The 27,774-nt window shown below is 36.8% G+C and overlaps 1 protein-coding gene across 8 annotated transcripts in view; it reads left to right on the plus strand.

Moving 5' to 3' along the window:
* Positions 1-27,774, plus strand: part of RIC8B (RIC8 guanine nucleotide exchange factor B) — a 115,835-nt gene that overhangs the window by 23,149 nt on the left and 64,912 nt on the right. For all 8 annotated transcript variants that reach the window (XR_009505446.1, XR_009505447.1, XR_009505448.1 and 5 more), the window contains exon 3: positions 18,113-18,721. Coding sequence is in view for 4 of the 8 variants with exons in the window: in XM_059936818.1 (XP_059792801.1) it covers positions 18,113-18,721 (609 nt within the window). In the remaining 4 variants the exon portion in view is untranslated. The remainder of the gene's footprint in view (positions 1-18,112; positions 18,722-27,774) is intronic.

Raw genomic sequence — 27,774 nt, forward strand, 5'->3', positions numbered from 1 at the left:
AATCAAAAAATACCTAGAAACAAATGACAGTGAATACACGACGACCCAAAACCTACGGGATGCAGCAAAAGCAGTTCTAAGAGGGAAGTTTATAGCAATACAGTCCTACTTCAAGAAACAAGAAACAGGACTTCCCTGGTGGCACAGTGGTTAAGAATCCGCCTGCCAATCCAGGGGACGTGGATTCGAGCCCTGGTCTGGGAAGACCCCACATGCTGCGGAGCAACTAATAAGCCTGTGCACCACAACTGCCGAGCCTGCTGTCTAGAGCCCGCAAGCCACAAGTACTGAAGCCCGTGCACCTAGAGTCTGTACTTCACAGCAAGAGAAGCCACCACAATGAGAAGCTCGTGCACCACAACGAAGAGTAGCACCCACTCTCCACAACTAGAAAAAGCCCGCATGGAGCAATGAAGACCCAACACAGCCAAAAATAAATAAATAAACAAGAAACATCTCAAATAAACAACCTAACCTTACACCTAAAGCAATTAAAGAAAGAAGAACAAAAAACCCCCAAAGTTAGCAAAAGGAAAGAAATCATACAGATCAGATCAGAAATAAATGAAAAAGAAATGAAGGAAACAATAGCAAAGATCAAGAAAACTAAAAGCTGGTTCTTTGGGAAGATAGCCAAAATTGATAAATCATTAGCCAGATTCATCAAGAAAAGAAGGGAGAAGACTCAAATCAACAGAATTAGAAATGAAAAAGGAGAAGTAACAACTGACACTGCAGAAATACAAAGGATCATGAGAGATTACTACAAGCAACTATATGCCAATAAAATGGACAACCTGGAAGAAATGGACACATTCTTAGAAAAGCACAACCTTCCAAGACTGAACCAGGAAGAAATAGAAAATATAAACAGACCAATAATCACAAGCACTGAAATTGAAACTGTGATTAAAAATCTTCCAACAAACAAAAGCTCAGGACCAGATGGCTTCACAGGTGAATTCTATCAAACATTTAGAGAAGAGCTAACAGCTATCCTTCTCAAACTCTTCCAAAATATCGCAGAGGGAGGAACACTCCCAAACTCATTCTACGAGTCCACCATCACCCTGATACCAAAACCAGACAAAGATGTCACAAAGAAAGAAAACTACAGGCCAATATCACTGATGAACATAGATGCAAAAATCCTCAACAAAATACTAGCAAACAGAATCCAGCAGCACATTAAAAGGATCATACACCATGATCAAGTGGGGTTTATCCCAGGAATGCAAGGATTCTTCAGTATACGCAAATCAGTCAGTGTGATAAACCATATTAACAAATTGAAGGAGAAAAACCATATGATCATCTCAATAGATGCAGAAAAAGCTTTTGACAAAATTCAACACCCATTTATGATAAAAACCCTCCAGAAAGTAGGCATAGAGGGAACTTACCTCAACATAATAAAGGCCATATATGACAAACCCCAGCCCACATCATTCTCAATGGTGAAAAACTGAAACCATTTCCACTAAGATCAGGAAAAAGACAAGGTTGCCCACTCTCACCACTATTATTCAACATAGTTTTGGAAGTTTTAGCCACAGCAATCAGAGAAGAAAAAGGAATAAAAGGTATCCAAATCAGAAAAGAAGACGTAAAGCTGTCACTGTTTGCAGAGGACATGATACTATACATAGAGAATCCTAAAGGTGCCACCAGAAAACTACTAGAGCTAATCAATGAATCTGGTAAAGTAGCAGGATACAAAATTAATGCACAGAAATCTCTTGCATTCCTGTACACTAATGATGAAAAATCTGAAAGAGAAATTAACGAAACACTCCCATTTACCATTGCAACAAAAAGAATAAAATACCTAGGAATAAACCTACCTAAGGAAACAAAAGACCTGTATGCAGGAAACTATAAGACACTGATGAAAGAAATTAAAGATGATACAAACAGATGGAGCCATATACAATGTTCTTAGATTGGAAGAATCAACATTGTGAAAATGACTATACTACCCAACAATCTACAGATTCAGTGCAATCCCTATCAAAATACCAATGGCATTTTTCAGAGAACTAGAACAAAAAATTTCACAATTTGTATGGAAACACAAAAGACCCCGAATAGCCAAAGCAATCTTGAAAAAGAAAAATGGAGCTGGAGGAATCAGGCTCCCTGACTTCAGACTATACTGCAAAGCTACAGTTATCAAGACAGTATGGTACTGGCAGAAAAACAAATATAGATCAATGGAACAGGATAGAAAGCCCAGAGACAAACCCACGCACATATGGTCACTTTATCTTTGATAAAGGAGGCAAGAATATACAGTGGAGAAAAGACAGCCTCTTCAATAAGTGGTGCTGGGAAAACTGGACAGCTACATGTAAAAGAATGAAATTAGAACACTCCCTAACACCATACACAAAAGTAAACTCCAAATGGATTAAAGACCTAAATGTAAGGCCAGACACTATAACACTCTTAGAGGAAAACATAGGCAGAACACTCTATGACATAAATCACAGCAAGATCTTTTTTGACCCACCTCCTAGAGAAATGGAAAGAAAAACAAAAATAAACAAATGGGGCCTAATGAAATTTAAAAGCTTTTGCACAGCAAAGGAAACCATAGACAAGACGCAAAGACAACCCTCAGAATGGGAGAAAATATTTGCAAACGAATCAACGGACAAAGGATTAATCTCCAAAATATACAAGCAGCTCATGCAACTCAATAACAAAAAAAACAAACAACCCAATCCAAAAATGGGCAGAAGACCTAAATAGACATTTCTCCAAAGAAGATATACAGATTGCCAACAAACACATGAAAGGATGCTCAGCATCACTAATCATTAGAGAAATGCAAAACTATAGTGAGGTATCACCTCACACCAGTCAGAATGGCCATCATCAAAAAGTCTACATACAATAAATGCTGGAGAGGGTGTGGAGAAAAGGGAACCCTCTTGCACTGTTGGTGGGAATGTAAATTGATACAGCCACTATGGAGAACAGTATGGAGGTCCCTTAAAAAATTGAAAATGGAACTACCATATGACCCAGCAATCCCACTGCTGGGCGTATACCCTGAGAAAACCGTAATTCAAAAAGAGTCATGTACCACAGTGTTCATTGCAGCTCTATTTACAATAGCCAGGACATGGAAGCAACCTAAGTGTCCATGGACAGATGAATGGATAAAGAAGATGTGGCACATATATACAATGGAATATTACTCAGCCATAAAAAGAAACGAAATTGAGTTAGTTGTAGTGAGGTGGATGGACCTAGAGACTGTCATACAGAGTGAAGTAAGTCAGAAGGAGAAAAACAAATACTGTATACTAACACATATATATGGAATCTAAAAAAAAAAAAAAAAAACTTTCTGAAGAACCTAGGGTCAGGACAGGAATAATGACGCAGACGTAGAGAATGGACCTGAGGACACAGGGAGGGGGAAGGGTAAGCTGGGACGAAGTGAGAGAGTGGCGTGGACACATATACATTACCAAATGTAAAATAGATAGCTAGTGGGAAGCAGCTGCATAGCACAGGGAGATCAGCTCAGTGCTTTTGACCACCTAGAGTGGTGGGTTAGGGAGGGTGGGTGGGAGATGCAAGAGGGAGGCAATACGAGGATATATGTATACGTATAGCTGATTCACTTTGTGATAGAGCAGAAACTAACACACCATTGCAAAGCAGTTATACTCCAATAAAGATGTTAAAAAAAATATATATATATATATATATATAAAGTAAAATTAATAGAATTAAGAAAAAACTATAACTTCACTACGAACTCAGTAAAGATTAAATGAGATAATTCCCCTCATTTGGCTAATTAAAATGCAAGAAATGATAATACTTCTGTATTTGTCAGTATTAATATATGTTTTGCATCGGTAGTGGAGAAGAGGGCTTTCTGAAAATAAAGACTCCTGCCTAAGTAGTAAGAGAAGCAGATTTGGCTGGTACTATGTTTGAAGAGAAATTAAAAGTTTTGACATGCCCATTTCTGCCCTCAGTCAAGAAAAGAAGGGTAGCTGATTGGTTTTTAAGTTTTCATTTACACCTAAGCTGTCTTTCCCATCTGTTAATGAACTCTTGATGATGCATCATGTCTTTCTCAGGATTGCTAATTAACAAAGAAACGTGAGCCAAACTTACATAATTGTTGTTACTCTGAACTCTCTTTTCAGTCTTTTGGCAGGATCACCATAATACAGAACATAGCCAGAAGGATTGTATTACTGAAAAAAATGTACATGTGCAAGAAGGGGAACTAAAGGTGAAATTTAGGAAGTGAGGAAAAAACCCCATTCACAAGGACAGTATTCATTAAATAAAAAGGGGCAATTACTGTTGCCTCCCATACTACAAGTAGGAATAAAACCCCCAAAGTGTATAGATATAATATTAAACTAAATATAAATGAAACCAGCTGCGTGAATATTCATTTAGAAAATCTCATCATCAGATTTTTATAAAGAAATTCTAAATTTGACCTCCAGAATCCTCTCTAACCTTTCTTAAAAGCGCATTGTAGATCCTGGCAGTAAGTCATTAATTGTTTAATGTTTTTGTAAAATACAATTTTTTTGATAGGTCTGTCTTCTGGAACTCACAGCATTGTTCTAACTTGATTATAGTAAGCTTATTCTAGAATTTAATACCTCTTTTTCTGTCTTGTGCGAGTGTGCACGCGTGCACACACACACTCAATATTGCTGTACGCAGAGGGCAAAAGTTTAGAACTATCAGATTTAGGTGGTTGACCTTCAGCTCCAGTTAAGAACTAAAATTAGATCCATGTGGACTATATATCCAGTGACATCCATCAGAGAAGAATGTAGGCATAACCTTGAGAAACCAGGGAGGCATCATTCAAGGGATCCTGCCTTAACTGTAAAATTGCTTTCACATTTGAATTTTTATCTTAAAAATTCATGTGACTTTTTGTATTGTGAGTTTTAACACATTTGTTTATTTTTATGTAGAAACTTCCCTACCCCCACCTTTGATAAATCTTTCCGTAAAACAGTGGTTAAAGAGGATGCACAAGGATTGTCCTGTGACTTTAAGTATCCCTGGCACTGTGCCATATCTCCCGGATGTGCCTATTTTAAGAGCAGGGTCCTTATCCCATCACTATAGGAGCACTGGTTGATTGCAGTGAGAGCATAAATCAAGCATGTGGCTAACGTTGTAGACATAATGGACAACAAAGTGGGGGTGGGATGGGGAATCCATTCTTACTAAAGAGAAAGTGGTAGACTGTAAGGATAGGTATTTCACTCCCACTACAATAGAAGAACAGAAACATTAAATAATAATAAGAAGAAGTAGAACCATGTTTAAGGGCTTAAGTCTCTTTATTTAAGGAGAAAAAAATCATTCCTCAGTAATTCCTTTCACAGACCTAGCTTATCCCAGAATTGCTTTGAAAGTTGGAACACTCGTTTTTTATTTATTTCATCACCAGATATCAGTACAATGAAAAGAGAGTAGGACTGGGAGTCAAATAATAATCTTAGTCCCCTTTCCAATTGTAGCTTTCCGTGCTACCTTAAGCAAATCATTTAGCCTGCATGGTAGTCAGTTTTCATATCTATAAAATAAATATCCCCTAATGCTGTGTATGTTATTAGGTATTGTTTTCTGAAAGGATTCAAATAAATAAAGGAAATATCAGCTTTTAAAGTTAAACAGGTTTCTTTTTCATAGTTATTCTGAGAATCTTTAATATTTTAATAAGTCTTATAAGTTTCCCAGACTTCTTCTCCCACAAAACCCATTTTTTTAGTAGAACCTTTTGCACTGCTAGTGTTTGTTGATATTAAGTAGTCATTACAGCCCTTTATAACTCTTAATATTCTGATTCTGGAAATTACACTCATTTTTTTTTTTTTTGGCTCTTTGACTCTTTTCTGGCCTGTAGTTATGGTAGGGTTACTGCCAAGTTGAACTCACTGCCTGTGCTATGTGTGTACTCTGCCCCTCTTTCCAACTTGAACTAGAAAGTTATTGCATTTTCCTGTTTCTTATAAATAAAACAGACTTTAGTTTAGTCCTTGTCTTTTGCAGTGTTCACTTTCTCTGTTCACTGTTGTTTCATTGTTTTATTTGGTTGTTCAGTCATTGGCACATTTTTTTTTTTTTTTTGGCTGCATCGGATCGGGTCTTAGTTGCGGCTCAGGTCTTACTTGCGGCACGCAGGGTCTTCACTGAGGTGTGTGAGCTTCTCTCTAGTTGTGGTGCGTGGGCTCCAGGGCGTGTGGGCTCTGTAGTTGTGGCACACAGGGTCCAGAGCGTGTCGGCTCTGTAGTTTGCGGCACACGGGCTCTCTTCGTTGAGGCACACGAGCTCAGTAGTTGTGGCAAGTGGGCTTAGTTGCCCCGTGGCATGTGGGATCTTAGTTCCCTGACCAGGGATCAAACCTGCGTCCCTTGCACTGGAAGGCAGATTCTTTACCATTGGGCCACCAGGGAAGTCCCTAGTCATTGGCCCATTTTTACTCTAAGTTAATTTATGAATCTTTACCTGAATTTCACCAACTAATAATAAAGATTTTTTAAAACCTCTGTACATTAAATCCTTTTGGTAAGCACTGTTGTTGGAGAGAAAACTAGATGTCAAATGTACATGTAGACTTATTATTTCAATCAGAAAACAAGCCTCCTTCAAGATAACTGCTATTGGCTGAGATGTTTAATTAGAGGTCTTGTTCTTAGAAATGTACAATTTTGCCTGTTACTGTGTACCATCCTCTCATTTAATAAACAACACCGTAATACATAGGGTATTATCCCATTTCACACGTAACGAACCTTATGCTCAGAAAAAACAAATAACGTGCCCAGATCTCACAGGTAATAAATAGCAAAGTGAAGGCTGTCTAACTTGGCAACTCATATTCTCTATTATACCATGTAGCCTCTTACTAAACTGTATGGTAATACTATACATACAGCACCTACATTGTAGTTACAATGTATGTGCACATAAATTTATTTAGTATTTATTTTATTCTAAGGTAGCACATACACATTATCTCATTTAATTCCCCCAACAACCCTATGAAGTAGCTACTATCATGCCTATTTTATCTTGGCTTTATTAAATAGACACTTGGTGAGTTCTTAATGAGCGAATAGATGAACAACTGAACAATGAGCAAATGAACAACTTGGCACGACCAGGCCAAGTTGGTCTAACTCTTGGTATTAGATACAGAGAGTAGTTGCTTAATCATTGAGGCAAAATATAATTTCTGTTACTTATGGAATGATGGTATAAGAGGTTCTGGATGGGGCATCAGTGGGGCATCATATTTCAAAGGTGCATTCTTATTTAAATTTAAAGCTAAGTTGTTGCAACGAAGGGACCCCAAGAAAGAAGTGATTTAAGGACTATAGGTGTTTATTACCTTTCCAAGTAACAGTCCTGAGGTGATCAACCATGCAGATGAGTAGGTCAGCTCCATGTGTTTATTCAGTGACCCAGTTCCTTTATAAGTTTGTCAAGTCATGCTTTGCTGTTGAGCGTTGTTCTAGCCTATATTGGGGCTGCCACTTCCAGGTTCTGGGCTGCAGAAGGGGACAAGAAAAGGGAGAAGGCATGCCCGCTGTCTTAATGACCCAAACCTGAAAAGGGCATACAGTGTGTCCACACACATTCCAGCAAGAGCTCAGTCATATGACCATGAAGAAGAGCTGAGGAGCGTGCTGTAGCTAGGCAGCCATGAGACTTGCCACAGTTCTGTTACTGTTTAAGAAAGGGAGAATGGATTTTGATGGACATCTATCACTTTTCACCACAATGCCTAACAATTAAACAAAGTCTTAGGAAGTATGTTTATGAGGCTTTATATTATTTCCTCATTAGTCTGGGATCTTAGTTAGTTTTTCTGCCTTGATTATATACTAGAAGAAAACTTATACAGGATAAAATGCATTCACTAGAACAGTGCTTCTCACATTATTTGTGATGAAGGACCAAGTTTTTTGTTTGTTTGTTAATTTTTCCCTAATTTGTGGTAGACCACTACTTTAAAAAATACAATAAAGATGAATCATTAAAGAAATAATCACATCCTTGGATGTCATAGCAAAGTCAAATCACTATAAAGGTTTCTGAATACATACTTTCAACTTTTTATACCTATCTCAACTTACGAACCTATCTCAGCATGGTCTGGGAACAAACAGTTTGTGAACTGGCACCAATCTGCAGATACTTTTCAGTAGTACTTGTCTCAAAAGTGTTCTCTGGGAACTTCCCTGGTGGTGCAGTGGTTAAGAATCTGCCTGCCAATGCAGGGGACACAGGTTTAAGCCCTGGTCCAGGAAGATCCCACAGGCCGCGGAGCAACTAAGCCCATGCGCCACAACTACTGAAGCCCACGCACCTAGAGCCCATGCTCCACAACAAGAGAAGCCACCGCAATGAGAAGCCCACATACCACAACGAAGAGTAGCCCCTGCTGGCCACAACTAGAGAAAGTCCACGCGCAGCAACAAAGACCCAATGCAGCCAAAAATTAATTAATTAATTAATTAATTATTTTAAAGTGTTTTCTAACTACCTCTTTTGGTTGCCAGAGTACAGTAGACTATGTCAGTATTTTAAGCAAACACATTTTCTTTGTATATAAAACTTGACTTTCGAGGAAACCTGCACAAGCCTCTTAGATAGCCGCATCCACCAGAGGGCAGACAGCAGAAGCAAGGAGAACTACAGTCCTGCAGCCTGTGGAACAAAAACCACATTCACAGAAAGGTAGACAAGATGAAAAGGCAGAGGGCTATGGACCAGATGAAGGAACAAGATAAAACTCCAGAAAAACAACTAAATGAAGTGGAGATAGGAAACCTTCCAGAAAAAGAATTCAGAATAATGATACTGAAGATGATCCAGGACCTCGGAAAAACAATGGAGGCAAAGATCGAGAAGATGCAAGAAATGTTTAACAAAGACCTAGAAGAATTAAAGAACAAACAAACAGAGATGAACAATACAATAACTGAAATGAAAAATATACTAGAAGGAATCAATAGCAGAATAACTGAGGCAGAAGAACAGATAAGTGACCTGGAAGACAGAATGGTGGAATTCACTGCTGCAGAACAGAATAAAGACAAAAGAATGAAAAGAAATGAAGACAGCCTAAGAGACCTCTGGGACAACATTAAACGCAACAATATTCACATTATAGGGGTCCCAGAAAGAGAAGAGAGAGAGAAAGGACCCGAGAAAATATTTGAAGAGATTATAGTCGAAAACTTCCCTAACATGGGAAAGGAAATAGCCACCGAAGTCCAGGAAGTGCAGCAAGTCCCATACAGGATAAACCCAAGGAGAAACACGCCGTGACACATAGTAATCAAATTGACAAAAATTAAAGACAAAGAAAAATTATTGAAAGCAGCCAGGGAGAAACGACAAATAACATACAAGGGAACTCCCATAAGGTTAACAGCTGATTTCTCAGCAGAAACTCTACAAGCCAGAAGGGAGTGGCATGATATACTTAAAGTGATGAAAGGGAAGAACCTACAAGCAAGATTACTCTACCCAGCAAGGATCTCATTCAGATTCGATGGAGAAATCAAAAGCTTTACAGACAAGCAAAAGCTAAGAGAATTCAGCACCACCAAACCAGCTCTACAACAAATGCTAAAGGAACTTCTCTAAGTGGTAAACACAAGAGAACAAAAGGACCTACAAAAACAAACCCAAAACAATTAAGAAAATGGTAATAGGAACATACATATCGATAATTACCTTAAACGTGAATGGATTAAATGCTCCAACCAAAAGACACAGGCTTGCTGAATGGATACCAAAAAAAGACCCATATATATGCTGTCTACAAGAGACCCACTTCAGACCTAGGGACACATACAGACTGAAAGTGAGGGGATGGAAAAATATATTCCATGCAAATGGAAATCAAAAGAAAGCTGGAGTCACAATACTCATATCAGATAAAATAGACTTTAAAATAAAGAATGTTACAAGAGACAAGGAAGGACACTACATAATGATCAAGGGATCAATCCAAGAAGAAGATATAACAATTATAAATATATATGCACCCAACATAGGAGCACCTCAATACATAAGGCAACTGCTAACAGCTATAAAAGAGGAAATCGACAGTAACACAATAATACTGGGGGACTTTAACACCTCACTTACACCAATGGACAGATCATCCAAAATGAAAATAAATAAGGAAACAGAAGCTTTAAATGACACAATAGACCAGATAGATTTAATTGATATTTATAGGACATTCCATCCAAAAACGGCAGATTACACTTTCTTCTCAAGTGTGCACGGAACATTCTCCAGGATAGATCACATCTTGGGTCACAAATCAAGCCTCGGTAAATTTAAGAAAATTGAAATCATATCAAGCATCTTTTCTGACCACAACACTATGAGATTAGAAATCAATTACAGGGAAAAAAACATAAAAAACACGAACTCATGGAGGCTAAACACTACTAAATAACCAAGAGATCACTGAAGAAATCAAAGAGGAAATCAAAAAATATCTAGAGACAAATGACAATGAAAACACGACAACCCAAAACCTATGGGATGCAGCAAAAGCAGTTCTAAGAGGGAAGTTTATAGCTATACAAGCCTACCTCAAGAAACAAGAAAAATCTCAAATAAATAATCTAACCTTACACCTAAAGGAACTAGCGAAAGAAGAACAAACAAAACCCAAAGTTAGCAGAAGGAAAGAAATCATAAAGATCAGAGCAGAAATAAATGAAATAGAAACAAAGAAAACAATAGCAAAGATCAATAAAACTAAAACCTGGTTCTTTGAGAAGATAAACAAAATTGATAAACCATTAACCAGACTCATTAAGAAAAAGACGGAGAGATCTCAAATCAATAAAACTAGGGGGAAAAAAAAATAAAACGACTTTTCTTTTTTTAAAAATATTTTTAGAAATCAATACTATTTCTATACATCAATTATATACTTTTAGGACAATATATAAATCATGATAGATCATTTGAATCCTCACATACACATCATAGCATGTTTTGCTTGTTTCATAGTTAAAGCCAAAGCTAATCCTAGTTTTACAGATTCATAGTGAAAAGCCTACCATTCTGGAGCTGGAAGAAGATTGCCTTAAAGAGTTTTAATGCACGTTATAGAGGAAGAAGAAAACCTAATAAAGTGACATGCTGAAGGTCACATTTAACAAATGAGAGACAGCTATAGTATGATCATGGACTTATAGTGGAAATCACACTGGAGTCAGATGATCTCAATTGAGTCCTGGCCTTCTACTTCTTAGTTGTGTCCTTAGGCAGTCATTTAAAGAATCATATAGTAAATGTTCAGTAAGCATTCCTTAGATTGAGGAACATACATGAAAGTTTTTTTGTAAACTATAAAGCACATAAGCAAATAATATTACTATAATTATTAAAATTAGGAAGTCATCCCTTCTGATGCTAAGTCCACTGCTTTTTCTGAACTCTGCTGTATTTCATGCTAAAGATTATTGAGAGCAGGAGTCGTATTTAATATTGCATCAAGTTAAAATTATGTTTATAAGGGCTCTATAGAAATGTGGAAAATGCTTATAATTACATTAAAAATTAAATTTAAGACAGGAAACAAGATTATATACACATGATGATTGTAACTGTGTAGGCTGAAGTAATATGCATGTTACTGATACTCAAATAGATTGACTAAGGATAAATCCTTCTGTCAGCTGCATATAAAATATACTAGGTAGTATAATTATGAATGTTTTTTCTATTTTCTTCAGTAGTTTGATGCATTTTACATTTTAAAGAACATATATATTTAAGTAATTTAAACTCTTCAGAAAAAAGAACTTTATATGAAGACAAATAATTTCTGCTGCTTGTATGAAAAGACTATTTTATGCCACGGGGCAAACCATCCTACCAGTACAATCACAAGAATAGCCTTTACTACTTCTCTGTTTCCGTCTTAGAAAGGAGAAGTGTCAAGACAACATTAATAGACTTCTACTAATGCTTTAAATTCAGGGAACTTCTTAGTACAGTCAGTTTATATTTTGGGTGCTTACTGTGTTCTAGTTGCTCTGCTGAGGGCTACAAGGATTATGCTAAATAAAACAATAATAGTCACAATTCAAAGAGTGCTTATTACACCCCAGAGTCTATTTCACAACAGCCCTCTGAGAAGTAAGTGATATTATTCCCATTTTACAAATGAGAAAGTGAGACTCAGAGAAGTAAAATAACATGTCTGAATCACACAGTGGTAAAACTGGGTATTAAAACCAGGTTTTTCTGATTCAAAAGCCACTATAGTACATTTTCTTCTCTCATAAAAGAAAGATGTGCTTTCCACCTTCAGAGAGCTTTTAGTAGTTGAGGCAAACTCATAAAAAGAAAACAGAAAGAATGTACTAAGCACCAATGATTGCTACAAATTTTGGTTTGGGTGTTCCTTGGAGGGGAAGAATGTTGGGGGCTGAAGTGGTTAGGAAGAACTTTATATCAAAAGTTAATTTTAAGCTTAGCTTTGGAGAATGGTTAAAACTTAAATAGTCAAAGAGGGAGAAGGACTCATGCAGGTAGAGGGGAGATGGTAAGAAAGCAGAAAAGCTCTATATGAGATAATTCAAAAGGAATACAACTAGAGAGGAGGGTTTGATCGGGGAATAATATGAAAGAGAAAACTCAAAAAGCAGGGTGGAGGATCTTAAATGCTAAACTGAGGACTTTGAGATTTTTACCTTATAATAATATATAAATGATAACCAGTACTGAGCACTTAACACATTCCGGGCACTGATCTAAGTACTATACATGTGTGATGTCGTTTAAGTCTTACAGTAGATGAGGCCCAAGGAGTCAGTAACTTGCCAAGGTCACACCATTAGAAGACAGTAGAAGAACCAGCCTTTGAACACAAGAAATTTAAATCCAGAACCCCTGATCTTAATCACAACACTGTTCTGGTTCTAGAATCCATGGTAAGTTGAACAAGTTTTAGGCCCAGGACCACTGATCTTAAGTAATACACTTCACACCTCTAGTGATTTTTAACATTTAAGAAAGGTAATGTGACCAGATAATGACATCCCATTCCTATTCCTGCCACCCTTATACATCTTTAGGACAGTTGAGGAGAAGTTAAGGTATTTGTGTTAATGGCTTTCAGCTCTGCCTACTTTTCTGTGCTTATCTGGTCAGCTACTGTCAGTTAACCCCTGGCCCCGAACATCCAAGTTATGTCAGTCCATTGTTGGTTGTAGTTTAGTGGTTCTCAGAGTGTGGCTCCTGAACCAGAAGCGACAGCGTCAACTGGGAACTTGTTAAAAGTCCCAATTCTGGCCTCACTCCAGACCTACTGAATCAGAAACTCTGGAGGTGAGTACAACAATCCGTGTTTCAACAATCCTCACCTAAAGATTATCATACTAAGTGAAGTAAGTCAGAAAGAGAACGACAGATACCATATGACATCACTTATATGTGGAATCTAAAATACGACACAAACGAACATATCTACGAAACAGAAACAGACTCACAGACACAGAGAACAGACTTGTGGTTGCCAAGGGGGAGGGTGGTGGGGAGGGAAGGATTGAGAACTTGAGATTAGCAGACAAACTATTATATACAGGATGGATAAACAACAAGGTCTGTTGTATGACGCAGAGACCTATGTTCAGTATCCTGTGACAAACCGTAATGGAAGAGAATATGAAAAAAAAAAAAAAAAAAAATATATATATATATATATATATATATATATAACTGAATCACTTTGCTGTACAGCAGAAATTAACACTGTAAATCAACTGTACTTCAATAAAATTAACAACAACAACGAGTAATCCTTTAGGTGATTAGCATGCATGCTGAAGTTTGAGAACCATTACTGTAGTATACTCTAGGGTTTCCATTCCGGAGCAAACTACCAAAAATTTTTGACAATACCTGGTATTAAGATTGAGAATCTCAATCTTGAGTCTCTGCTGCTGGGTCTTGCAGTCTAACTTTTCGGAAATAGCCATGGCTCCTAAGCTAACGAGCATTTTAAAAGGGCTTTTCCTCAGCCTCTCTGAAGTAATTATACTTTGTAAGCACACCTAAGCTTTGCTTTATGACTTTAGTTCGTTCCTGAAAACCTACCTCTAAGGAAAACGTTTTTAACTTAGAAGGTATTTCCATCCATTCTAATGGAAAAAAAATTATGTGTTCCATGGTTATCTAAGATACCAAAATAGTTTCAGATTTAAAAATATATCAGTTGAACAATGATAACAAGTTTGTATAAATAAATACTTTGAAAGTAAATAAAAACAGTTTGTACTTAAAATGTTATGTAATGATGATTTATTGTACTTGCAAAATGAGGAAGAGAAGACTTGATAGTGAGAGGTGGTTGGTGGTGGAATACAAAGGAGTTATTCTTTGGAAGGGGCTGGAGAGTCAGGTGGTAGACTTTAAAGCTGGTAATCTTTGGGAGTCTGCGGTTATCTTGCACTTAAAGACAGCTGTAGCACACTTGGGCCAGCCACTGGGATACAGATGAAACATAGCCTCTGTTCTCAAGGAGCCTGGAAAAGGAGTGAGATGCCCCAACAGCTCACTCTAAAAAGGAACTAAGTGCTTGTTGGAACTAAGTGCTATATAGAAAGAGAGCAAATGAGGGAGTGGCTTCGGAGTCTTCTAGACCCCTTAGTCCTCAAATTAAACCTTAGAAAAAGAGTGGGGTCCTGACTGGTGGAAATGGGGACAGAGTAGGCCATGCTGAGAGAATGGAAGGAGAAAGGTTCAGGACATATGGTCAGGGGATTGGGAGTCCCTTTGGAGCACTTGGAAAAGAAAGGAGAAGGAGAGTATGTGTGTGACGGAGACAGCAGTAGGAAAGGGGACACAGCTTATTTCAACTGCATTCTGTGGGCAACAGGGAGCTATGGAAAGTGTTTGAAGAGAACAGAGCATGTTTTAGGAAGAGTAAAATCAACTGAAAAAAAGTTATAGCACAGGAAAATAACGTTAGGGCAAAATAAAGGTGAAACAGGAGCACCTTTGAAACATAGAAGTCGCGCATGCACTCAACAGATGGAGCAATCGTAAAGAATGCTACCTCTTCAGTGTTCTTGCTTGGTGTTCATGTGCAAAGCAAAACTTTCTGATTCATCCAGTTGTGGTACATGGTTTATTTGTTCTTTGTTCTTTATAATATTCTCTGAAGAGAAATGATCGTATGGAGTACAGCGATGAGTGTGTCTGTTAACTATTCCTTTGTTATATTTTTATGTCTGATTTTTTTCAAGTTGTAATACAAAAAAGGGAGGGGTCATTGTCCAAGAAGTGGTATTACTTTTCAAGGGACATTACAGCAAAAAGCTACCTAACTGTTGTCATGTGAGGCAAGTCTGTGATGAGAAATGACATCAACTATGATGAGTTTAAAACAACTATGACTGAAAACTGTGCTTAAAACAGTCTTGGTTGCTGATCTCCTACAAGCCTTTAAATGAGGCAATTTTTAACTATAAATTTTATAGGCCTCTCTAATTTCTTTTATGTAGCCTTCTTATGTCCCAGAGTTTAATAGTCCATTTGGCTAATAGCCTTGGCTATGCCAGTTTGTATTCATATTTTGCTTTTTTTCTTTCTTGAGTCTGAAGGTGGAGGAAGAAGGAAGCCATATTACCCACAGTTTTTTTTTTCTGGATTTTATTGTTGCTCTTGTTTTTGGTTTAGAAAGAAAAGAGCTAAAGATTTCTGTGTTTTATTAGATATGTAGAACTCCAAATTCACATATATAGTATTTTATAATATCATATTTATTATGTATTTCTTAACTAGGAATGTAGATAATTTCCCTCTTGAGTAAAATTGTATGGGAGCAAAGGTTATTTAACTCCACCACCCAGGAATATACCACATAGGAAATAGTATGTAGAAGGTACTTTTTTTTTTGTCTTGGATGTGAAAGATCTGAAATTGGAGAAAATTTCCCATTTTTTATATTTTTAATAGTAGGCACATTATACTTTCCTTCACCCCAAAACTGCATTCATGAAAAAAATGCTTTAACAATGATATTAAAACATTAAATGGAAGTCCCTTCCAGTTATCAGGTATGTTAAAGGATAGAGTGCCTTTTTTTTTTTTTGGCTGCCCCGGGTCTTAGTTGTGGCCTGCGAGATCTAGTTCTCTGACCAGGGATCGAACCCAGGCCCCCTGCATTGGGAGTGCAGAATCTTAACCACTGGACCACCAGGTAAGTCCCAGGGATAGAGTTTTTTTTAGCTTGTTAGGTTAATTTCCTTCCCACCTCCATCTAGAGAGCATAGTACATTTAAAATGGGCATTTCCGGGTTTCCCTGGTGGCGCAGTGGTTAAGAATCCGCCTGCCCATGCAGGGGACATGGGTTCGAGCCCTGGTTCAGGAAGATCCCACATGCCGTGGAGCAATTAAACCCGTGCACCACAACTACTGAGCCTGCACTCTAGAGCCCGCATGCCACAACTACTGAGCCTGCATGCCACAACTACTGAAGCCTGCGTGCCTAGAGCCCGTGCTCTGCAACAAGAGAAGCCGCCGCAATGAGAAGCCCATGCACCGCAATGAAGAGTAGCCCCCGTTCACCGCACCTAGAGAAAGCCCACGCACAGCAACAAAGACCCAATGCGGCCAAAAATAAATAAATAAAATAAATAAATTTATAAAAAAATAAAAAATAAAATTGACATTTCCATAGCTGTTTGACTCAGATGTACTGAGAAGATGCACATGGCCTAGGATTCCTGCCAAGATCATAATGCTTGACCCACAGATAGCCTCTTTTTAAAAAAGTTAAAGTCTGATGATAGGTTAATAGAAACTTTGTAAAACCTTGTATTGGTCATAGTTGTTGTTGCTGTTATTTTAATAAAATGTAACGGGTATAGAAATGGTCAGCAGTGGAATGGTTATACCTGCTTGCTGCACATATAAGGTTTGAGATTCAGAGACCCAGATCTGCAGTTTATGGAGAAGAAAGCTGGACATTGAATTTTGAGAGAATTATCAGTGGTTCTTAAATTTGGCGATGACAGAAATAACTATTTTTCAAAAAATTCAAGATAGAGTACACTTTGGGTCCAAATAAAGAGTTGTTTCTGAGATAGTGGTAGCAAAATTTGGAACCAGGACTACTACATATATTTGTGTAATCTGTGCCCTGCACCAAGAGAACAAAGGGAAGCTTAAGATCCTGCCCACACTCTGAGCTTCCCAAGCCATGTGTCCTGGCACAGGGCTGCCCAGAGGAAGAGGGCTGTTTTGTAATTTGTCTACCCAGTAGGAACATTTTTTGCAGTTAGCCTGGAGAGGGGCACCTTTTTGCAGTTGACTCAAAGGCATCATATATGCTAGCTGAGCCCTCTTTGGAACCCAACACTTGGAATAATTTTTATCAGTGTTGGCAGCAAAAGATCTCTGGGGTCACTTGATGATTAAATGTTATTACACGTTAGCTAAAGAGAGTTCTAAGGTTTATAAAACATGGGACTACTGCAGTAGTACTACTCAGAAGAAATAGCACAGCTAAAACTGGGCAGAAATGCAGACTTCTTTAAGTCTTTTTATGAGAGCCTATACTTGTGGCCAATTGTGAACCAATTCTCAAGGCATTAATCTTTATTTCCAGGAAGGAAACAGCTATGATTCAGATGATTACCTTCTATCCTGATAGTATGTGTAGTCTGATGTTAAAAATTCATTGAGAACAAAGCCATATAAGACATTTGAAACTAGTCAGTTAAAAAGAGAATAAGTGATTTTATAGAAAGAATATTGGGTTGGAAATTAGGAAACCTATACTCTATCTGTTGCTACCCCACTAATTCACCCTGGCCCCATACAAGTAACTTAACCTTTCTGGCCCTCAATTTCCATATCTGTAAAGTGAAAGAAGTACACCAAATATAAGGTCTCTTTCAGTTCTAACATTCTGTGACTTTAAAAAAGTAAAAACCTTTTCTAGCCAGATTTTGAACTGCAATTAAATACATTGATAGAGAAACATTCTGTTTTAAATCACTTAAGCCAAATAATGATTTTTTCATACTCATTCTTGTTTTTCAGAAACTCTGTGAAGGCATATTTAAAGTCCTTTTAAAGGACATCCCAACAACATGTCAAGTGTCCTGCCTGGAAGTTCTCCGCATTCTCTCCAGAGACAAAAAGGTTTTAGTTCCTGTAACAACTAAGGAAAATATGCAGATACTGCTGCGACTAGCCAAGCTAAATGAGTCGGATGATTCTTTGGAGAAGGTGTCAGAGTTCCCAGTTATTGTGGAGTCATTAAAATGTCTTTGTAACATAGTGTTCAACAGTCAGATGGCACAGCAGCTCAGCCTGGAACTTAACCTTGCTGCAAAGCTCTGTAACCTCCTGAGAAAGTGCAAGGACCGAAAGTTTATCAATGACATTAAGTGCTTTGACTTGCGCTTGCTCTTCGTCCTGTCACTTTTGCACACCGACATCAGGTCACAATTGCGTTATGAGCTCCAAGGACTACCGCTGCTAACCCAGATCTTGGAAAGTGCCTTTAGCATCAAGTGGACCGATGAATATGAATCGGCCATAGACCGTAATGGACCTCCTCTCTCACCTCAGGAGACAGACTGTGCCATTGAGGCCCTCAAAGCTCTCTTCAATGTGACGGTAGACAGTTGGAAGGTGCATAAAGAGGTAAGGTTGAGAAGAATATTCTTATCTACTTGGAATTTCATTGGTTTAGGGTGTCCTTAGAGCTGCCTGCCAGAGAGGAATGCTAAGTAGGGAAATGGTGGAAAAAGTTTCCAATTCCCTCATTAATCATTTAAATGACTCAAGATACATTTCTTAACCATTATAACTCTTATTCTTCCCATTTGTGTAACACTTACCAGAAGAATAGGGTGAAGATTGACTACTGTTTTGTTAGATGCCAAATATAGTTCCTTTTCTGATTTGTACTATCATGTGTCTTTTTTTTTTAAGTGCCTCTTTCAGGAACAAGGTTTAAATGATGGATTTAAAGGGAAACAAAACAATGTGATTCATAAAGGTATAGGCATTTTCATTGCCTGCAGTCTTAAAGAAACAAAGATATTCAGGCAAGTTGAAATTGATCAATCAGAACTGATGTCTGCTCAGTAGAGTAAAAGACACTGTGTTTATCACCTATCATCCTAGTCTCCTAACGTGTTACTCTGTAGTGTTAGATAACTATCAGAAGTGTAGGACAACTAGATAGCCATGCTTATATACAGTCCTAGAAAACAAGTATAATTATACCAGAATATGGGAAAGTTTATTTTAAACCACTTGACTTATTGCTAGACTAAGATCCTTTTCTGTGGCTTGGACCTTCTAGCAACCCAAAGTGAGGCAGATTTGATAGTTTAAATTTGAGTACCCACAAGAACAATATGCTAAATAAGAAGCTTAGTTTAAGGAAGTCAACAATTTTAAGTAAACTGGACATAAACTTTTTCCCTTGCTTCTAGAATCTTAACATTTCACATTTACCCTCTCTCTTTAACCTTAAATAACTCATAAAATTTAGTCTCTGCCTTAAAAAGAAAAGAAAAGAAAAGAAAAGAAAGAAAAGTATTTTGGTGGCAGAGCAAATTATCTTTTCTGACAATTGACTTTAGGACTTAGGCTAACATTTTGCTGTGTCCATTTGAAGCAGTTCTCACCATGAATAAAGATCTGTTTTTGCCAGCAGCCTACTTTGAAAGGATTATCTCAGTGCAGTTGCTATAGTAGGAGTATGCAGGCATCTGAGTTTTAAAGTGCAAATAGGTCTATATTTTGAAACCAAATATTTGAAGATCAGTCCTAACAGCTGTTTTAGATGACTGTAGTATGGTCAGTTTTTCCTGGGACTTGGCAGAAAAAGATGTGGAAAGCCCACATGCTCCATTTATGCTTTGAAACCAAATATTTGGAAGTATTTAAAATGTTATGTCTCTATGCTTATTTGGTACCTTCTATGGTTATTTTTCTTACACTGTTTGTTTTGGTGTTTTTAAGTTCTCCATTTAGTTGCAAGAGCTCTTCTGAGACTGTTGGTTTGCCATTGTTGGAGCCCCTGTTATTTAAATTGTGCCCCAAATAGTAGCCTACGCTCTTCAGATTCCTGACAGAAAGGGTTTATAGTTCAGTGGCTACACATCAGCATATATATGGAATGATATGTAATAAATATCAGTATATTGAGATTAGCCCTAATTAGTGTGCTTCAATTATAATTAATAGCAGGGCTGGAAGAAGCTTCAGAAAATGTTGAAGTGGCAAATACTTATTCTGTATTATAGAATGTTTATTTTCCAAAAGATACATGATAGAGGATCAGTAGTCGTGAAGCAGGCATCTCAACAGACCTCTTGTGAGTCACAGATCACTTTATACAAGCATTGTAAAATGTGCCTAGTTAATATGACTCTGGGCTATTATTGAAGTTATCAGAAATTGTAAACAGTATTGAAAACAGGACCTTGCCAACCCACTTAGGCAAGAGTGTGGGAAAGGTTATTTTAAACCACTTGAGTCTCCATAAGTCTCTAAATTCAAATTTTAGCAAGCATTTAGTAAATCAGTCAGTCAACAAATATTTATGAACAATTGCCAGATATTATGCTAGGCGTTGTGTAATATATTGGCAAATAATACACATAGTCTCTGCAGACTTCAGTTTTATTGGTGATATAGGTAATAAGTAAACAAATATATAATTTAAATTGTGTTAAGTACTAGGAGAGAAACAGTACAATGATGAAGAATACTTGATAGAGAAGACCTCTAAAAGTCTCTCCTGAGATCTGAAGACTGAGAATGATTTGGCCATTTGAATGGGGGGATGAAACATTTCTCAGAAATTGAACAACGTGTGGAAAGACACAGAAATAAGAACATAGAGTACTTTTTATTGAGGTATACATAACTTAGCATAAAGAAAATCTGTAGTAAGGATGTAGAGAAACTTGCCATTAAGGGTCCATTTACCTGAATTTTAATATCTCCTTGACTGTCAGATTAAAGACATCTTTCTCTAGTTGAGCAAGCATCTAAAGAATTGTTAATACCTTAAAATACCAGCTGAAATAAAGGGATATGGAAAGCATACTGTACAGAAGAATCCAACTTTAAAATATAGATTTAAAAATAATATTTTCCTTATTATGAAAATAATACATGCTAAATAATACTGCAGATCCAAGGGAAAAAAGCATACGAGCAATAAGAAAATACAAATTACCTATAAACCTACCATTCAAAGATAAACCCTGTTTGCATTTTGATTTATATCTTTCTAACCATTATTCATTGTGTAATATATAAACGTGTGTATATATATATAGATATATATATATTTTTTTTTACAAAAATGCAGTCATTTTATCATCTTGCTTTTTTTTTCACAATAAATGTTCTTGAAGAGTAGTGGATTACACAGTGTGTTCCTTGAAGCCATAATGTTCCTAGGAGTAACCTCTGGGGATGAGTGGACAATGTTTCAAGTTCCCCACCCTTTCTTTAAAAAGAGCGCCTTTGGGGACTTCCCTGGCTGTCCAGTGGTTAAGACTCTGTGCTCCCACTCCAGGGGGGTAGGGGTTCGATCACTGGTAGGAGAACTAAGATGGCACATGCCCCACAAGCTGCACAGCGTGGCCAAAAAAACCCAGCACCTTTGATTGTTGCTGTTGCTATTGTTTTTCTTTAAATTTAGGTTGTAACTAGATTTCATTTGGGGTATAAAAAGAGTTCTGCAACCAAAAAAAATTTTTAACAACCACTCTCTTCTCGTATTTGTTAAAGATAATAAATCTTTATGAAAGAATACTCATAAGTATATGTATAAAAATACTTAAGAGTATTCCTTCATAAGGATCTATCAACCTTTAACAAATGCCCTATGTGTAAAGATTTGGATTGTTTGCAATTGTTTGCTGTTTTACATAGTAATACACGGTGAATTTTCTTGTTGTAAAACCTTTGCAGATAAATTCCTGAAATTCATGGGCCAAAGGGTTTTTCAAAACTTTAGGGTTTTTTGTGTATATCATATGTATTTAAATTTGTATGTACTACCAAACTGACCTTCAGAAGAATAGTGCTAGTTTACAGCTCTCAAACCCCCGGCATTTCACTTTTTAAAATCTTTACCTACTTTACAACTCAGTTGTCACAGAAAATGCAGATGTTTGGTTTTGGTTGTAACTGTTTCAGTAGGTATTTTTATGACTGTTCATTTACAATTCACAAAAAAACAGAAAATTAGGTTTTTTTTGAGGTTTAGTAAATTAGTGTGATTTGTTCATTTTAGGTTCATGCCTCAATGTTAAATTCCTGCCTGGAAGCCAATGCCATCAAGCAGATTAATTCAGAGATTCCTTTCCATTCATTAGGAAATGTAGTTGGCCTTATTTCCACATGTGGTGTCAGTCTGTCTCCCTGCCTTCCTCCCTCTTTCTCTCCCTTTCCTGAAGGTAGTATGTTTAAAAAAGTCAAATTATTCCTTTTATAGGACCCAAAATCAATTCTAGAAAAGTTAATGGGAATGGTCTTGTCTTTTTCCTGCTTCAACACTTTGCTAAATCTCTCTGTTCATGGAGGAAGGCATGTTATTCTAGAGATCCCTTACTTAGCACACATTCCCTTCTGCAGTGCTTCCTAGGTATCAATGCAATGTAATGAGAAAATACAAGGACCAACACACATGTTAGAGCCAGACAACCAAGTGCAAACAGAGAAGTAGTACAAGTATCTGAGTAGTCAAAGGATGCTATCTGAGTGAGATAAGACAGTGAGTATCTATAGGAGTTAATTGGGAATGTCACATTGTAACAGAAGAGATTAGCCCCATAATGATTTTAGAGACTTTGAAGGAAGTGTGAAAAAAGGACTTGACATTATTTAATTAAAAATAAAGCTTCACGCTGTACCATGTTTTTTAACTGAATCATTTTTCAACAAACATTTATTATTGAGTGCCCAATATGTGCAAAGTTCTGTGTTAGGCACACAAGATGCAATATAAAGCATTTCTGCCCTCAGAGAACTAACAGTCTTATAGGAAAATCAGACATGTAAACAGATGGATATATAACTGTTTGTCACATTATATACTGTTCTTCTGTATATTTTCTATATGTTTGAAAATAAAAAAGAATCAACTCAGAAATGCACAGACGCTACAAATGCCATATATTCTAGATCTTTGGGGGTATGTCTGACCTCACTGGCATAGTCTTTCTGCTAAGCAACATACCTAGCACAGAGTAGGTGTTCAATGAATATTTGTTTTATGAGAAATTAAATGTGATACAGTTTGCTATCTGTATAGTAGAAGTATATAAGAGAAATAGCCAAAGTGACAGGGAGGAGGGAAAGTTTATGATACCTTTTAAATTTTCAAAACTATTAATTTTTCTAGAAACCTAAAACATTTAATAATGTTGTTTAGAGAGCAGATTCTAGCCTTTTTGGAGATACAGCACACTATTTTATAACATTTATATTTCCTTTTGTAAGTTAATTCAAAAAAGCATTTATTAGTTTATGCCTGGCACCATGTTAAATGTAAAAGATGTGGAGGTGGAATACTTAATCTTTGCCTGTAAGGAACATACGCAATTTAGTAGGACAAATAACTGCAAAATGGCTAGGGTAAGACAGGGTGAAATACTACCTGATGTATAGCTGTATTTCCAAGTAAGAGTGTGTGTGTACATTTGTGTGTGAGTGTGTATTTGTGTTTCACTTTGTGTAGAATTGAAATTGAATTTTCATAGGACAAGTTTCCTAAACCTTCTTGAAGTAATGAGAACTACCCTGGGATAACAAAACCAGTTTAGGACTCATTGGTGTGAAGTATTCTCCTTTCAGACTTTTTTCTCAGGCATTGATTAGATCGGTTGAAGCGTTGAATGAAAAGGTATGAGGATATTGATACCTTTACCAAACAAAAGTGAAAATCTTCCACAGGTTGCACAGGAGAAGAAAGCAATAGTACAGTAGTGGAATCTATAAATAAGAAGCAAAGCCTGTATAAAAAGATTCCCCCCCCCCACAAAGATCCCAAAGAGTTTCATGAGTTTTTACCTCTCCTTTAGTGTTATCTCACTTTGATTTCTACTGTCACAAGCCTGCTTGCTTTCTCTTTCTTCCTCCTCTCTTTGTCTTAGGAATTTTTTTCCTTCTCAACCTTTGGAGATAGTAGGATTACAGAGGAGAGACTGTTGATGCCCTAAAGATATCAAAACTAAGCTCATGAAGAAGTAAATGACAGTTGTATAAACTGTGTATATTGTTTTAAAAAGAGCAATTATATTTACTCTTTCAAGCATCTGTATAAGATAGGAGGAGCATTAATCTCATTTGACAAATGAGGACACTAAACATCAAAGAGTTTAAATTGTTTATGTAAAGTCACCCAGCAGAACAACCAATAGTAGGAAATACTGTACACTCTGACCTTTGTTAAGTAAGACATTTTAAGTGATAGCTCTCATTCAACAAATATTTATTGAGACAGACTAATAGAATAAAGAATCTAGAAATAAACCTACACATATACAGTCAACTGACTTATGATACAGGTAACACTGAATTGCAGTGGGGAAAAGGTGGGCTTTTTAATCAATTAAAAATGAATTTAAATCCCTACCTTATACCATACAGAAAAATTAATTTGAGATGGATAAGAGACTTAAATGTAAAAGGTAAAATAACAAAGCTTTTGGAAAGAAACAGAAGATTATCTTCATGACTTTATTTTAAACAAGTCAAACATTTCTTAAATAGGCAAAGATTTTTAAAACAGGACAAAATGAAGATGAAACCATAAAGGAAAAATTGACAAATTGGTCTTCATTAAAATTAGTTCATCAAGAGAAGAAAGTAAAAAACAGGCCACCAAATGGGAGATGATATTTTCAACACATATATGCGATAAAGGACTCTACCTAGAATATATTCAAGTCCTACAAATAATGTCAATCAACCCTATAGAAAAATATGCAAAAGGCTTGAACAGGCACTTCATAAAAGAGCTATCCAAATGACCAGTAGACATAAGAAAATGTGTTCAACTTTATCAGTCATCAGGAAAATGCATAATAAAATCTCTGCACATCCACGAGAATGACAAATTTAAAAGGCTGACAATACCAAGTGTTGGCACAGCTGTAGAGCAACTGGTGGGAGTGTAAGGTGGTATAAACACTTTGAAACACTGTTTGGCAGTACCTTCTAAAGTCTGTCATATGTATATGCCCTATGACCCAGCATACCAAATGACATATAAGAAAGTATGTTCATAGCAGCACTCTTCAGTGTAGTCCAAGTGTCCATCAAGAGTAGAATGGATAAGTGAATTGTAATATACTCACTGTATTCAGCAGTGCTTTCTTTTTTTTTTAACATCTTTATTGGAGTATAATTGCTTTACAATGGTGTGTTAGTTTCTGCTTTATAACAAAGTGAATCAGCTATACATATACATATATCCCCATATCTCCTCCCTCTTGCGTCTCCCTCCCACCCTCCCTATCCCACCCCTCCAGGTGGACACAAAGCACTGAGCTGATCTCCCTGTGCTATGTGGCCAGCAGTGCTTTCTTAACCTAACTGTGAGGGACCACATTTCTTTCCTTAGCTGTCAGAATGGAACTCTTGTATAATACAATATTACACACAATGTCAGACTGCTTGAAAAGTTTCTAAATGTTCAGGTGTACCTTCTGTACTCATGGCTTTGCAGATCAGTGGCAAACAGGGTGTGGACCAGTAGTGGTCCACAAACTGCACTTTGAATAGCACCACTCTCAAGCAATGAAAATGAACAAACTGCAACTGTACACAACAACATGGATGAATCTCACAAACAGATACAGAAGGGTCTATATTTTATGATTCCATTCATATAAAATTTGTGACAACAAAAATCACTAACCCATGATGTTAAATGTTAGAATTACAATTGAAGAGCAGATCTGTCATTTGAAGGGGTCATGAGGGCAGTTCTGGGGTTCTCAATCTTGGCGTTGCTTTGTTTTCATGCTGGTTGTATGGACGTACTCATTTTGTGAAAATTTATCTAGCTGTACACTTAAGATTTGATCACTTTTTTGTTTTACTTTTCGTTTACATTAAAAATTATTGAACACTTGTTAAACACATGCCCTCTAAAACTTGTGAAGGTACTAGATGAATGGAGAAAACAATGCATATGTAAGTATGTAAAGAAATGTGGAATTACAGATTATGATTTCCTGAAAGAAATCATAACAAGATACAATGATAGAGATAATGAAAGAAGGAATCTACCTAAATAAGGTGGTCAAAGAAGGGGCTTCTCTGAGACCTGAAGGATGAAAAGGAGTCAGTGATACTAAAAGTAGAGGCACACAATCCCGGGACTTCAGTAGTTGTTTTGAGTAAAGAAATAGAATTTAGTGGGTTTACAGTAAAAGAGGACATGCAGACACAGGGTACAGCTGGGGAATTGGTGTCATGAAAATTGGGACAGGAGGAAAGGGGATGGAAAGAAGTAGGATTTTCACTTACAGTTGCAAATAGTGGAAGGACCAAAATGGAGTTTTGCAAGAGGCTTGTCAACATCAGCATGAGAAGAGAATGATTGTGATAATTAAAATAAAGGAAAATCTAGTTTAAAAGGAAGTGCATTCCTAGTTAATTATCAAAACCAAGGAAAATGTGATCTTTTTAAGAGTTAAGTAATGGATGAGTTTCACATGCATTTCAGTGTGCTTCATGTAATGTGGGGTATGTAAAAGTATATTTGCATATTAGAGAATTTTGATTCAGGCATTTGAAGATGGATGGCAAGTGGAACAGTGTTCATTCTAAAACCTTAGTGTCTCTAGCATTCCACTGGTCCCCCTCCCCAACATGCAATAATTTCGTTATCACTCATTTCAGCTCTATCAGTCTTACCTTTTGTTTCCTTCCTGCCTCATCCTTCCCCTCACCCTCAAATATTTCACTGAAAGTAGTAAGCATTTTCATGTGTATCATCTGCTTTAATTTAATCCTTTTACAACCCTAACAATCTCATGTTTGTGGAGATGCATATGGGGAAACTTTGGCTTAGAGAAGCTATATGACTTGCCTAAGGTCACAACTTAGACTCTTGACTCTAAGTAAAGTGCTTTTTCTGTTATGCCACTGAGACCTTCATCTCTTCCAAATCTACACATGATGGTGTTATTTTAAAACATTGCTATACACATTATGAGTAATGAAACTGTGCTATTGTTTGTTAGATTTTATAAAAGACATCTTCCTAGAAGGGCTGAGTTATATATATGAATATAGGCCATATATGTATAATATGTGAATATATTTCACTTTACACAGACTTGAAATCAATTATATATATACACAGAGCTTTAAAAATTTTAATAGCTTTTGAAGTAATTGGAACCTTCCTGAGATATAACATATCCAGGATCTGATTATAATAGATAATTATCACTAATTTCATATGTCTTCTTAATTACTAAAAATCTGGAAGAAGAAAGGTACAACCTTGATTCAGATGATTAAAAAATTTGTAGTGGCCCAAGATCTCACGATAAATGAGGCGGTAAACCAAGTGATTATTCAGAGCTTAGCTTATTTCCTATTATTTGCCTTCCCTCTGACTCTATGTGTGTCTAATACCACTACCAATGAGTAAACATTGGGAAAATAGGAGATTAAACTCAGAGTGCTTATTTTTCATCACT

Source organism: Balaenoptera ricei, chromosome 10, assembly GCF_028023285.1.
Source record: "Balaenoptera ricei isolate mBalRic1 chromosome 10, mBalRic1.hap2, whole genome shotgun sequence".
Classification (NCBI taxonomy): domain Eukaryota; kingdom Metazoa; phylum Chordata; class Mammalia; order Artiodactyla; family Balaenopteridae; genus Balaenoptera; species Balaenoptera ricei.